This window comes from Rhinatrema bivittatum, chromosome 1, assembly GCF_901001135.1.
Source record: "Rhinatrema bivittatum chromosome 1, aRhiBiv1.1, whole genome shotgun sequence".
Lineage (NCBI taxonomy): Eukaryota > Metazoa > Chordata > Amphibia > Gymnophiona > Rhinatrematidae > Rhinatrema > Rhinatrema bivittatum.
The window spans coordinates 200,570,946-200,585,660 of NC_042615.1; the positions used below are offsets into that span (position 1 = coordinate 200,570,946).

The following is a 14,715-nucleotide window of genomic DNA, read 5'->3' on the forward strand; positions in this document are numbered from 1 at the left end:
AACGCTTTCTACGCTTTGCGGTGTTGGGGCACCATTATCAGTTTGGGTGCTGCCTTTTGGTCTTGCCACCATTCCAAGAACATTTTCCAAGATTATGGTGATGGTAGCAGTGGCCTTGCGAAAAGAAGGAATCCTGTTACACACGTATTTGGATAACTGACTTATTAAAGCCAAGTCTCAGGAAGAGAGCCGCTTGGTGACACACAAGGTGATCTCCTTATTGCAGGAGCTTGTTTGTGTGGTGAATCTGATCAAGAGCAATCTTCAACCATCCCAGTCGTTGGAGTGTCAGGGGTTCCGGTTTGAAAAGTGACAGGACAGAGTTTTCCTAACAGAAGTTCGGATCCAGAGATTGATGACTCAAGTGCGTCAGTTGATGAACACTATACGCCCGACGGTGTGGTCCTACCTACAGGTACTCAGTTTGACGGCAGCTACCCTGGAAGTGGTGCCATGGGCAAGGGCACATATGCATCCTCTTCAGCGCTATCTGCTGTTCGTTGGAACCCGCAGTCTCGGGATTATGCGGTTCAGCTCCACTTGCTGCTGGAAATCTTCTCTCACCTCAGTGGTGGTTGCAGGAAGATCATCTGAAAAAGGGAGTTCCCTTGTCCCCTCTGGCCTGGTTGGTACTCATGACAGATGCAAGTCTCCACAGTTGGGGTGCTCACTGTCTGGCGTTAACGGCTCAGGGGCGTTGGAATGCCAAAGAGTCCCGCTGAAACATCAATTGCCTGGAGGCTCGGGCGGTATGCCTGGCATGCTTGCAGTTAAGCTACAGGCTGCGGAATTAAGCGGTCCGCGTGATGTCAGACAATGCGACAATGGTGGTCTATATCAATCACCAGAGATAAACCAAGAGCCAACAAGTATAGCAGGAAATAGACCAGCTGATGGAATGGGCGGAAGATCATCTGCAGATGATCTTGGCTTCTCACTTTGCAGGGAAAGACAATGTAAGAGTGTCTTTCTCAGCAGGGAGAGTCTGGACCTAGGAGAGTGGGTATTGTCAGCTGAGGCGTTTCAGCTGATTGTGGATCACTGGGGACTTCCGTTCCTAGACCTTCTGGTGACTTCTCGAAAATGCAAAGGTTCCTCGATTATACAGTTGCAGGAAGGCGGAGGTTAGTCTATTGTCTCCCGTCGATATCTGCTGAGCTGCGACGTGGTCCTCCTTACACACTTTTTCCAGGTTTTATCGTCTGGATGTGCAGGTCTGGGAGGATGCAGCCTTTCCTCGTGCGGTGTTGACTGTACTGCGGGCAACCTCCCAACCTGTTGGGGAGTAGCTTTGGTACATCATACTGTTCCTAAGTCTATCTGTCTATATGCTAGGAAATGGAGAAATTATTTATCTGATAATTTTGTTTCCTTAGTGTAGACAGATGGACTCAGGACCAGTGGGTTTATGGTCCCCTGCCAGCAGATGGTGACTGAGCAATCTGATGTCCCCAGTATATATAGCCCTGCAGTGACCCCAGCCTGCCAGTATTCTCTTCAAAAGCAACTGTGGACAGACTAGCAAAAAAACATGATTAAAAACAGGTAACCAGAACTGTACTCAATGAATCATAAACACTGAACTCAGGTAAGATTCTAGGTACCCCAAGCTAGGGACTGGATGAACACTTACTAGTATTCTTCAAGCTAAAATAAATTAACAAGCAAGTTTAGTTTCTGATGTTCTCTTAATGCTTATTCCCGGCTGAAAATAAGATTACTTTCAGTGGCAGTTTTCCTCATTTGAGGGAATGTTCTCACTTTATAGATTGTCGGATTTTACACTTGAATATTGTATGCATTTCAGTATTGCGTATTAATTGCTCAGTGTTACATTGCTTGTCTGAATTGCATCACAAGAATGTTCCCTCCGTTTGGCTATTTTCTAGATGAAGAAGAGAAGATGGATGTTCATACTAAAACAAAATCTCAAGCTAATGAGCAGATTGAGGGTAGACCAAAGATTGTGCGTCATTCTTATGTTCATAAACCCTATCTTTACTCAAAATACTACAGTGATTCTGATGATGAACTGACAGTGGAACAGCGCCGACTGACTATTGTAAGTTTGAATTCATTCTTTCTCAGACTACTTGGGGCATATAATACATAAAAATAGAATACATTTTCATCCAGAAGTTAAGATATTTCAAGAAGTATTTTATATTTTTCCCAGTGAAAGTTGGAATCATTTGTATCTGTAGTCCATACTATATTTTGAAGGATGATGGTGAGGGGAGAGTGCTAGGCAGAGGTTTTCCTCAATCAAGAAAAAGTCACTAAATTAGGAAAGTTGGGAATCAGTTCTTTGATAACAAGCAACAAGTATCATGTAATTCCGTCTCATGCTGATGCAGAGGATCTTTCAAGACAATTAGTGATTTCTTGCTCTGTGAGGAAAGGCTAGAGAGATTAGGGCTGTTGAGAAGTAACGGCTGAGGGGGGGGGATATTTTAGTTTATAAAATCATGAGTGGTAAATGTGAATTGGTTATTTACTCTTTCAAATAAAATACAAAGACTAGGGAACACTCCATGAAGTTAGTAAGTAGTACATTTCAAACAAATCTGAGAATTCTTTTTCATTCATTGCAAAATTAAGCTTTGGAATTCCTTACCAGAGGATGTAGTAAAGGCAATTAGCATAGCTCGGTTTAAAAAAATGTCTGAACAACTTCCTGGAGGCGAAGTCCATAAACTGTTATTAATCATGTAGACTTGGAGAAAGCCACTACTTATCCCTTGGCATTAGTATGGGATCTGTCTACTGTTTGGGATCTTGCCAGATATTTGTGACCTGGATTGGCCAATGTTGGAAACAGGATACTGATCTTGATGGACTCTCGATCTGACCAAGTATGGCAGTTGTTTTTATACCTGCAGCTGCTTTTTTTTTTTTCTGTAATATTTAGAGAAGGATGTATACTCCATCCCCTTTAGCATTTTTGTCCCCTTGCTGTGTCAACTGTGTCTCTCTTGAGATGGAGCAACCAGAACTGCACACAGTACTCGAGGTGTGGTTGCATCATGGAGCTATACAAAGGCTCTATGAAATTCTCAATTTTATTTTCTTTTCCTTTCCAAATTATTCCTAACATTCTTTTTGTCTTTTTTTTTTGTTCAAATCTTTTTATTGGCATAAAGCCTCAGGAGACACATGAACAATTAACCAAGCAACTGCAAGAAGTATCCAGAACCAATACAATAAGGCATTATGCAAAAAGCATTGCAAAAGTGCACAATAATGTGCATTATAAATATAATAGAGCATAGAAAAAAAATATATACATATAGAATAGAAGAGATGCATTAGTAGAAATATCTGTTAGGTAAAACAATTATAAAATTAGGATTCAAAATGTAAAGGAAGAGTCAAAATAGTGCTCTACTGACCTCTGTGCAATCAACTGTCTATTCTATGATATCTTATCACAAGTTCTCTCTCATATTTATAGTGTAGACCTGTGGTTCTCAACCCTTTTCCCCTTGTGTCACATGTGACACACATTTCACAACAATCCACAGCTAAACTAAAAAAAAAGCCTCAGTATTACTTTTATTGTTAAGAATGACACAAGGGAAAAATAAGAGTACTCTCTGAACAGAAATTTTTGTACAAGCTGCATTCTCTGTCTCCTGTGGGGCCAGCAGCCTTTTTTCTTTTGCTGTCATTTTGAGCCCAGCAGAGAAAGATAGAATCAGTTTTCACTGGCCCAAAAGAGAATTGCCATTTCTCGCAGGGCTCCAGGAGGAATGGAGGACAAGAGCTGTGTCCTTCTGGGCCCAGTGAGTGAAGAAGTCTGCCTTGTGAACCGTACAGCCTTGCGTATCCTGCCCTCCACAGATAAAAGTTAGGCATTTATAATAGATTTTATATGAAAAATGACATTAAAAGTAGTCTGAAGTAAAAAAAAAAAAAAAAAAATTACCGTATTTTCCGGCGTATAAGACGAGTTTTTAACCCCTGAAAATCTTCTCAAAAGTCGGGGGTCGTCTTATACGCCGGGGGTCGTCTTATAGGGCAAATAATTACCGTATTTTTCGCTCCATAAGACGCACTTTTTTCCCCCAAAAGTGTGTGTGTGGGGGGGGAAATATCTGCGTCTTATGGAGCGAATATAAAAAAAAAATAAAAAATCTAACAAAACCCCCCACCCTCCTAACCCCCCCAGACCTTCCAAATTAATTTACTGCAACCCCCCACCCTCCTGACCCCTCCAAGACCTGCCAAAAGTCCCTGGTGGTCCAGCGGGGGTCCAGGAGCGATCTCCTGGACTTGGGCCGTCGGCTGCCAACAATCAAAATGGCGCCCACGGCCCTTTGCCCTTACTATGTCACAGGTGCTACCGCTGCCATTGGTCGACTCCAGTGACATAGTAAGGGCAAAGGGCCGTGGGCGCCATTTTGATTGTTGGCAGCCGACGGCCCAAGTCCAGGAGATCGCTCCCGGACCGCTCCTGGACCCCCGCTGGACCACCAGGGACTTTTGGCAGGTCTTGGAGGGGTCAGGAGGGTGGGGGGGTTGTATTTAATTTGGCAGGTCTTGGAGGGGTCAGGAGGGTGGGGGTTGTATTTAATTAATTTGGCAGGTCTTGGGGGGGGGGGGGGGGTCAGGAGGGTGGGGGAAGCTGAGGGATTAGTTTTAAAGGGTCGGGGTGGGTTTTTTGTTTATCGGCTCGGGCGCAGCCGATTAAAAAAAAAACAAAAAAACGATTGGGCCGGACGAAAAAAAAAACACGATGTGAACCGGAATCAGAACCGATTCTGGTTCCGATTCACATCTCTATTACCTGTACCTCCTTCTCTGCCTCTCAGATCTCGCACATGCACGTCTGCGCCACTTCACTGCAGTCCTCAGGAGCGAGATCTGAGAGGCAGAGAAGGAGGTACCGGTAATAGGATACAAGGGTGGGCCAGAGGGATGCGTTACCGCTCTGATAGTCTTGGAGACAGGGAGGGCTGGGCAAGCAGGGAGAGCTGACCAATCCAAGCAGGATTTGTATACAACAACCAGCCAATCACCGGTAAGGTACATCGCTTGCTGTGATTGGCTGATTGTTGTATACTGGGTACCACATACAGTATGGTTATATAGTGACACAGAAGGGTAGTCTTATACGGCGAGTATATCCCAAACTCTATATTTTAACTGGAAAAGTTGGGGGTCGTCTTATACGCTGGAAAATACGGTACATGTAAATTATATTTATATACACTATTGTGGTGCCAACCAGAAAACCCTGCAAAAAAGTAAAAAAAAAAAAAAAAGACACTCAGAACCTATATGGCATTAGGCCTATTGATACGTGTTCAATGTGGGCTTAGCACTCAATCATGAGTAAAAGAATTATAACAAAACAATATGGTAAAACCTCCATACAAAAACATTGCCAGCATGCAAACAGTAACAGCCCTACTTATGAAAAGATAGAAATGCTAATATTACATTAGGCCCTAAAATACCAATACACCTCATATTAGGAAAAAAGAACAAGCCAGACTGCTATAGATCCCTACACAGAAACTACATGCTGGGAGAATCTCACCTCTGGCATATATGCAGAATACAGACAGACCCTCACCAAATACGGAATAAAAAGAGCATACTGTAGTATGAATAGAAATATACAGACAAACTGAACTGGAAATCACAATAGTACAACAGTGGAAAAACAGAATCACCATTCCTCATAAAAAATAAAAAAAAATATAAATTCAATAATAAAATCATACTAATAAAAAATACATATTTCATAACAGCTGAAGGATAGAATAACATCCAGCAATTAAAAACTTGTAAAAATGTTCTAAACACCAATAAAACTTTTCAAAACAGTAGGCACAAACATCCAATAATGAAAACTAATAATGATAAAAAAAAAAAAAAAAATCCCCTGCTCTCCATAGCTGGGAACTTTTGATTTCACAGTGCCCTGAAATCTTGGATTAGCAAGGGTGGTGGTGGTGGTGGGGGGGGGGGGGGGGTTGCTTAAATTTTCTCCTCTCATGTATGTATATATTGTCTCCCTCCCTCACGGTTCAGTTTCACACACACACACTCACACTCACGCTCAGACACACGCTCAGTCTCACACACACACACACTCCCACATGCTCAGTCTCTCTTACACACACACACACACACACACACACACACACACACACACACACACACGCTCAGTCTCTCTCACACACACACACACACACGCTCAGTCTCTCTCACACACACACACACACACTCCCACATGCTCAGTCTCTCACACACACACACACACACGCTCAGTCTCACACTCCCACACGCTCAGTCTCTCACACACACACACACACACTCCCACACACTCCCACATGCTCAGTCTCTCACACAAACACACACACACTCAGTCTCACACACACACACTCCCACATGCTCAGTCTCACACACACACACACACACACACACAGGCTGTCTCACATGCTCAGTCTCACACAGGCACCCATACAGGCTGTCTTACTCTCACATGCTTAGTCTCACACAGGCGCGCACATACATGCACACACACACACAGGCATGCCAACGCAAGGCTGTTGCTCAGTCTTACAAAGGCATACATACACGTGATGTTTCTCGTCCTGGAAGCACAAGTAACAGCAGCAACAGCTTGAAGCTTCAGCCTATCCTCCTCCAGCCCCTGTGGCTGACGTGTCTTGTTCTCTTTCTTGGGGCTGCGGGAGCTGATGCTGTGCTTCTTCAAATTTTGCTCGCACTTCTTCTCTTATTCCTGCATGGGTCCACCTCACTTCCTCTTCTGGGCGTGCCGATAAGGAGGCCAAACTGCCCACGTGGCTCTCCTACCCCCATGTGTTCTTTTTAGGTGGCCACTTAGTGCTACAATTGGCTCTGCTATTAACGCTTTGAAGCCATTGGTTGTGATGGGGGAATGTCATATATAGCAGTCATTTGAGGGAAAGACAAAAACTGAGAATCAGAAGCAACTAATCAATTGTCCAGATACCAGCCTGGTACCAAATAGGCCAATTAATATGCATTTTATTAATAAAAAAAAAAAATAATTCAACCATATTGGCTTCAAAGAAGACTATCTAAGGCAGGGGTCGGGAACCTTTTTGGCTGAGAGAGCCATGAACGCCACATATTTTAAAATGTAATTCTGTGAGAGCCATACAAGACCTACCAAATTAATTTACTACAACCCCCTACTCTCCTGACGCCCCCCAAGACCTGCCAAATTAATTTACTACAAACCCCCCACCCTTCTGACCCCCCCCCCCAAGACCTGCCAAAAGTTCCTGGTGGTCTAGCGGGAGTCCAGGGCTCGCAGACAAATCTTTAATAAAAAAGTAAAAATCTAACAAATCCCCCCACCCTCCTAACGCCCCCCAAGACCTCCAAAATTAATTTACTACAACCCCCCACCCTCCTGTCCCCCCACCCAAGACCTGCCAAAAGTCCCGGGAGGTCCAGCGGGGGTCCAGGAGCGGTCTGGGAGCGATCTCCTGGACTTGGGCTGTCGGCTGCCAATAGTCAAAATGGCGCCGACGGCCCTTTGCCCTCACTATGTCACTGGGGTCGACCAATGGCGGCAGTAGCCCCTGTGACATAGTAAGGTCAAAGGGCCGTCGACGCCATTTTGATTACTGGCAGCCGACGGCCCTTTGCCCTTACTATGTCACAGGGGCTACCGCCGCCATTGGTCGACCCCAGTGACATAGTGAGGGCAAAGGGCCGTCGGCACCATTTTGACTACTGGCAGCCGACAGCCCAAGTCCAGGAGATCGCTCCTGGACCCCTGCTGGACCACCAGGGACTTTTGGCAGGTCTTGGGGGGGTCAGGAGGGTGGGGGTTGTAGTAAATTAATTTTGGAGGTCTTGGGGGGCGTCAGGAGGGTGGGGGTTTTGTTAGATTTTTACTTTTTTATTAAAGATTTGTCTGCGAGCCAGATGCAGCCATCAAAAGAGCCACATCTGGCTCGCGAGCCATTGGTTCCCGACCCCTGATCTAAGGGATCAACAGCTTTCCCAGTATACTCTAAAACTCGAAAAGCATTATATATGGTCATTATGAAAAGATTTGAACTGAGACTAGATATGGAGGATAGAATGGGATGGACCATAATGGTAGAGGACGAGTTTTTGCCATTTCCTTATCATGCCATATCGTTTGATAATTCGACTCAGTACGTGAATATGATTTGATGTGGAAATGAATAAAATATAAAGTCTTTTTCCAAGGGTCAGCCAAGCCATGGGTCTCAATGATATTATGTATAGCTGTGTAAGAAGAAGAGAATCTCTCTGGACATGAGGATTGACTATCCAAAACAATATCCAATGATTGATTAATGTCCCCTCCCAGAAGTACAGGAAAATAGGCATATTTAAAGAGCAGAGAGCAGACATCCTGAAAAAAATGAGAAATGTCCTTATTGGGAGCATAGATATTAAGGAGAAAGAGGGGTCTATCTTGGATTTTAATAGTTGCTGCAATTCATCTTCCATTTGGATCATCTTCTTGCCCTAAAATTTGAATAGGAAGAGTTTTATTAATCAAAATAGTAACACCTATGGGAGGCCGCAGCATAAATATGGCCCATCTAGTCTCTTGAGATACTAGGATTCCATACAAGATAAATGAGTTTCCTGGAGATATACTATATCTGGGTGCAGTGACTTAAAATACGTTAATGCTTTTTTTTCCCCTTTTAATGCAGTGATTTATACCATTAACACTTAATGAGTATATTTTGAGGTCAGTAGCCATTGCAAAAGATACAGTGAAAGCATGCATAAATAATCCTACTGACATACAATATCCAAGAAGTATAGAGAAAAGAAATACCATAATACAAGTACATGAACATGCGGGGTTTTAGATAATCTCCTGAGAGAAAGGAACAGCAAAGCATAATACAAAAGATGCAAGCTAAAAAAAGCGCAATTCACGAAAACCCCAAATTGGGGGGGGGGGGGGAAGGCAAGGGTTGCGTGAGTCCAAGGATAAGGCAGCTCCTAAACTTCAGCCAAAGAATGGATCTAGTATTTGCATAGTCACTTCCTTTTGTAGCAATGCCATGCAGAATAAAAAAAAATTAAAAGGGACTAAAGACATTAGAAATTATGCAGTTGTATAAAGAAAATTTCAGCATAAAGTCAGAAACTAGAACTAGGCTTGTTCTGGGCAAATCTTGAAATGCACAAATTACAATTGAAACAGAGACATGAAGAGAATAAATAGTGCATCGGGATATGGAAATTCAAGTGTCTGTTGCTGAAGAACCTTTAAAATATTCAAGGTAATGTTGAAGATCTTATGGCAAGTCAAAGGTTTTGGTATGATTATTGTGTTGAATAAAGAAGGCCGTATTTAGTGCCAATATCCCTGAGTTGCGGTTGGCACGCCAAAAACTGTTTTTTATGTCTGGCAGTTTGAGCAAGGTTAAGCACAAAAAGAAGCCGCATATTATCAAATTGGGCTGGTGACTTGACTTTAGCAGTGGTCAGGATAGTGAGCGATTGTTGGTATCTTAAGATTTTGAAAACTATTAGCCTAGGTGGCCTGGAAGGGACTCTGTGAGCTCACTTAATCAAGAGGGGGGGGGGGTCAAAAGTGAGATTAAGGCAAGTCAGGATGAAATGACATAAAAATATCATAACAGTCCCTTCCTTACCTTCTTGCATGCTGAGGATCCTTAAATTGGTGCATCTGTTCCTGTTAGATCTTCAACTTCTCAATGAAGAGCGGCCATTTTGGAAGTTGTTTCTTTCACAGGACTCCAAACCATGCTCTACTGCCTCGAACGGCAGCTGGAATATAGCAACATCATCTTTTCTTAAGAATAATATCCATATTCACTTGTGTGTTAAGAGCCCAAAATTGGTATAGTTGATTGAAAGGACAAGATAAATTTATGATTTCTTTGCCCTGCAAAGTATAGCACTTATCTTTAAGACTTGTTGCAATTTTTTTTTTTTTAATTCTTTATTTATCATTTTCATTTCAAATTTACAAAGAAAATATTTAAACAAAACATTATGTTAATAAAATATATATCCTGTGTTTACAGAAAAGGAAAATTATAATAAGTATGGTAAATACAATTGTAATAAATAAAACTGTATTTAACATTTGAATTCCCATAAATACAGATTTCAAAATACTTCTGGACTAATGAAATAATTACTCTCAATTGTAATATATTAACAAAGAAAAAAGGGAGGCTGAGTTGAGGAACTAAGGAATAACGGAGATATGATATTGTAATTAAACACCTAATCTATATAAATCAACTGTTCCTTTCTATACCCATCATAGCTACTCACTTATCTGTATAACACTTGTAGGGGATGATTCTGCTATTGGTGCCTCAATTATTGGTATATTGGATTGCTGTGCTTCTACAAATTGTTGTAATTGATCAATTTGATGAAATACATATATTTGATCTCCTTTCTTTAACTCACATCTACATGGAAAACGTAATAAAAATCCAAATCCCAAAGAGACAATCTGTTGACGTAGGGCTAAAAATTCCTTACGTCTGTTTCTGGTAACTGGAGCTAAGTCGGGATATAACTTGACCGTCTGGCCATGGAAACTTATTGGAAATCTTGAAAAATATTTTTTCATAGCACTACTCACATCTTGAGTTGAAACAAAAGATACAATTAGTGTATTTCTATTAACTACATCTAATGTAGAATCTTCTAAAAAGTTAGTTAAGTTGACAGGTACCTGGGATTTTTGTGAGAGAAAGTAACATGTGTTTATTTGTGGAATTGCTTCCTCCGCAAAGGATAATTTTTCTTTTAGAAATCTTTTTAAAGATATATAAGGTATCTCTCCCAGTACCTGTGGAAAGTTTATTATTCGTACATTAAGGTGCCGCATCCTATTTTCCAAAAATTCCAGCCGTCTCGCACTGGCCATATGGTCCTTTATTAAACAAACATTTACTTGTTGTAACGATTTTATACTTTTCTCATTTTCAGTTAATCTACGGATTGTCTCATTATTTTGGGTCTGTACTGACAATAATTTCCCCTGAAAATCTGTAGTTACATTGTCCATTTTTTTTTCCATTCGGGCCATAGCACTGCTTAAACTGTTTACAGCATGTAATATCCTTTCAAGTGTTACCTGTCCAGACTCTGATGTTGTTTGTAATAGATTTTCCTCGTTCGGGACTAATGGCCCCCCTTGGTCTTGCTCCTGTTCCAGGATTTGCAGACCTATTCCATTGTCCTCATTACGTTGAGCTGGAGGTGGGCGGCTATCTGGGCTGAGGGAGGCTTCTTCCTGGGGGGTACACGACTCTCCGTTTCGCGTACCTCCAACGGAGTCCTCAGCTCCTCGGTTCTCCAGTTGAGTCAAAAACTTATTGATTTCCAGCTGAGTTAGAGCAGATGATGAGGGTACCGAGGGGAAGACCCGAATCTTGCCCTTCCTTTTTGCTGGCATCATAGATCTTAATTTTGACTATTAATGTCCTTAATCTCGGTGAGTTATAAGGAATGCCTTTATTTAAAAGACTAGAACAGGTATAGAACTCCTCGAACTAAGTCGAACAAAGTCGCGCGCGCCCCTTGGCGACGCGCCGGCGGCAGCGCCGCGCCGCAGGAGTGCGCTCTTTTAGCTGTTCCTTGGCGCCTCCCTCTGACGTCAGGCCGGCGTCGCTGAGGGAACTTAGCAGGTAATTCAAGCAGTCTCTGCGATTTTTAACACTTAAACAAGTCTGTGCTTAGAATACCCGCCAACATTTCGTATACGCTTCTTCAGGGCGGATTGATACGATCTGTGACTTGTAACATGCGGGCTTCTAAGTCACAGTTACAAGTCACAGATCGTATCAATCCGCCCTGAAGAAGCGTATACGAAACGTTGACGTTGGCGGGGATTCTAAGCACAGACTTGTTTAAGTATTAAAAATTGCAACAAGTCTTAAAGATAAGTGCTATACTTTGCAGGGCAAAGAAATCATAAATTTATCTTGTCCTTTCAATCAACTATACCAATTTTGGGCTCTTAACACACAAGTGAATATGGATATTATTCTTAAGAAAAGATGATGTGAGCAAGCGGAGAAGCTTTTTGTTGAAATATACACTTAACAAGTGAAGTATTAAGCGGTAAATATGCTGACCATGCTATCAGTAAGCAGATTAACTCTGCCAAAGAAATAGACGTATCATCAAAGAGTCTATTTTCTTCAAAAGTTTTTCGCTCACACGTCATGAGAAAAGTTTCATCAAAATGAGAATTCATTATTGATTTTGAAATATTCGTTAGAACATCCAATTTCATCACGTTAAGAAGTGAAATTATTTTTATGAAAAACAAAAAAAAGGGAGACATATAGAAACCTATGATTGAGTTTACTGGTTCAAAAAACCATTGTAAAACTACTTGGTTTACCAGTTCTGAGGTTTTTGTCTCCATAATAAATATTCTTTGAAATTTCTAACCATTAATAGAATAAAGATTGGTTTTTACTATAAACTTATAATATCATCCATATAACTTGTGGTATTTTACAGCTAGTTCTTTTCTTGCGATAACATTGGAAACCAGCTGGTCCCTATTTTTTCTGTCAAAGGAAAGCATGCCACGTCATGTAAAGATACTGGAGAAGGACCAGATGGAGGGAAGAAGAAACTATAGGGAATTGGCTAAAAGGCAGGAGTAAAGCATCTGGGGGAAAGGAAGAAGCTCGGAGGGGAGTGCAGCTTTGGTGGGAGGGAAGGAGGAAAGCTGGCTGAAGGAAAGAGCAAAGATTGGAAAATAGGAAAAATGAAAAATTCTTTTTCATCTGCAAGACCTGTCCATTTAATTTGGGATTACATTGCTCCTCGGCTCTTGGAGAGAGAGAACACCCTCCTTTTTCCATGACTTCACTTTGGTCATAAAAGGAGAATGATCATTGGCTCTTGCAGTGATTTCTGTCTCCTGCAAGGTGTGGATGGACTGATTATGCAGCTCCCAGAGGCAGGGTATATTTCTGGCCTGGTAGAGCCTTCAAAGCACCTGGAGGAGGTACTGCTGAGACTCCCCTAGTCCTTGGGGAAGAAGAAGAGTTGTCCCTCCACGCCCCTAGGGAGGAAAGCGACCCTGGGGAAGGTCCTGGGACAAATTGATAGGATCAGAGCAAGGCCCAGGCCCAGCTATGGACCTGGTAGGGTTCCACTGTAGAATTTTTTTTCTGATTTTGTCCTTATGCACCAAGCTTTTTATGGATTACAGAAATTAGGTACTGCAACAGAAGTGAGATCGTTGGACAAGGGGCTTATAAAAGCCCTTGAGAGCCCCTAAGATGCTCACCCCAGAGTCTGGGAAAGAGGAATAGCAAAGGGAAGAATCAGATAGGCAGGAGAAGTGCAGAACAAATTAAAAATCCACACAGATGTCTTATTCACAATTATAAATTTTTACTTGGTACGGCAACTCCACTGTTTTGAAATACACATACCATTTCAAAACGGGACCCTCGACACAGACCCGACACGGGTCCCGGCAAGCAAGGCAGCGTCGGGAGGGACAAACATGAAAGTATCAAATCTGAAAATAGAAACATAAATTAATAACACTGTGGGACAATATACTAATGGGATAAAGCCAGTATATTTGAAGAAGCAAATACATACCTGTGTCAGTTTCAACATGAGGTGACCGGGAGCGTAAAGATTAAAGGGATACAATGGTCTTTTAAATGCTGTGGTTTTGGCGTGGGAGGAAATTTTGGTTCGATCATTTTTTGGTTTTATATTGGAGTGAGGAAGGTGATTCAGCATCTAGAGCTGTAGTAGTGCATTGAATTACACAGCTTATTGAGTCTGCCTGTGTGATTTCTAGTAGTCCCTTATCTAAACAAGTAAGTGTGCGTTTCATGTGACGTCAGCTACTTCTTGGGCACATCTGAGGTTATCATCGCCTTTGGAGTTGTATAGGTGGTGACTTAGTTTTCCTGGCATTCCCTTGCTAAGCATGATCGCTTAGATGTCAGGGAGGAAGCCTTTGCTTTCAAGCTTTTGGGAGCAGGTTTGGCAGCATCCCACTCTATTCAGGAGTATTTGGGTACATCCCATTTGTCTGGACTGGATTGACTGGATGAATAGGAAGGTGAAATTAATTCTTATCTGATTTACTTTCCTTGAGTCTAGTCAAACCAATCCAGGACCCTCCCTGTGCTGCTAAACTTGCGTATTTTCTTCAGGTGCACTCTGAAATCTAGTACAGGAAGGCAAATTTTTGTCTGTGCAGATGAGTGATTGCACATTTGTAATGAAACTTTGATTCTCCTGCTTCCTTTTCTTCTGGAAGTATGCTGATAGTTTAACAATTCTCCCTGATTTTCTTTTTTTTTTTTTAATGTTTGATTTGTATTGCAGTTGATTTTGGGACTTCAGCGTCTGTTTGTCCCAGCTAATGAAAGCTTGCTTTGGAACCACCACCCTTCTGTAACTTAAAGTACCTTATCTGGCACATATGGTGTTTTTGGTAGCAGTTCTTCAGCGCACTGGGTCAGTGAGCTCCAGGCTTTAGTAACTTATCCACCTTATACCAAGTTTCATCATGATAGGTTGGTTGTGCATCCCTATCCTAAGTTTCTGCCTAAAATTATTCCATACTTGTGAGGACTACCATCATGCTTATCCTCTGAGAAAGCAGATTTGTTTTCCTGTAACATGTTTTTTTGAGGAGAGTAGAATATCGGCCCTCAGAAA

At 42.0% G+C, this 14,715-nt stretch overlaps 1 protein-coding gene across 1 annotated transcript in view; it reads left to right on the forward strand.

The window, feature by feature from the left end:
• BOD1L1 (biorientation of chromosomes in cell division 1 like 1) overlaps positions 1-14,715 on the forward strand; it is a 441,087-nt gene that overhangs the window by 42,603 nt on the left and 383,769 nt on the right. Inside the window, 1 exon segment of the mRNA XM_029590831.1 lies at positions 1,890-2,062. Within this exon segment, the coding sequence (XP_029446691.1) occupies positions 1,890-2,062 (173 nt within the window).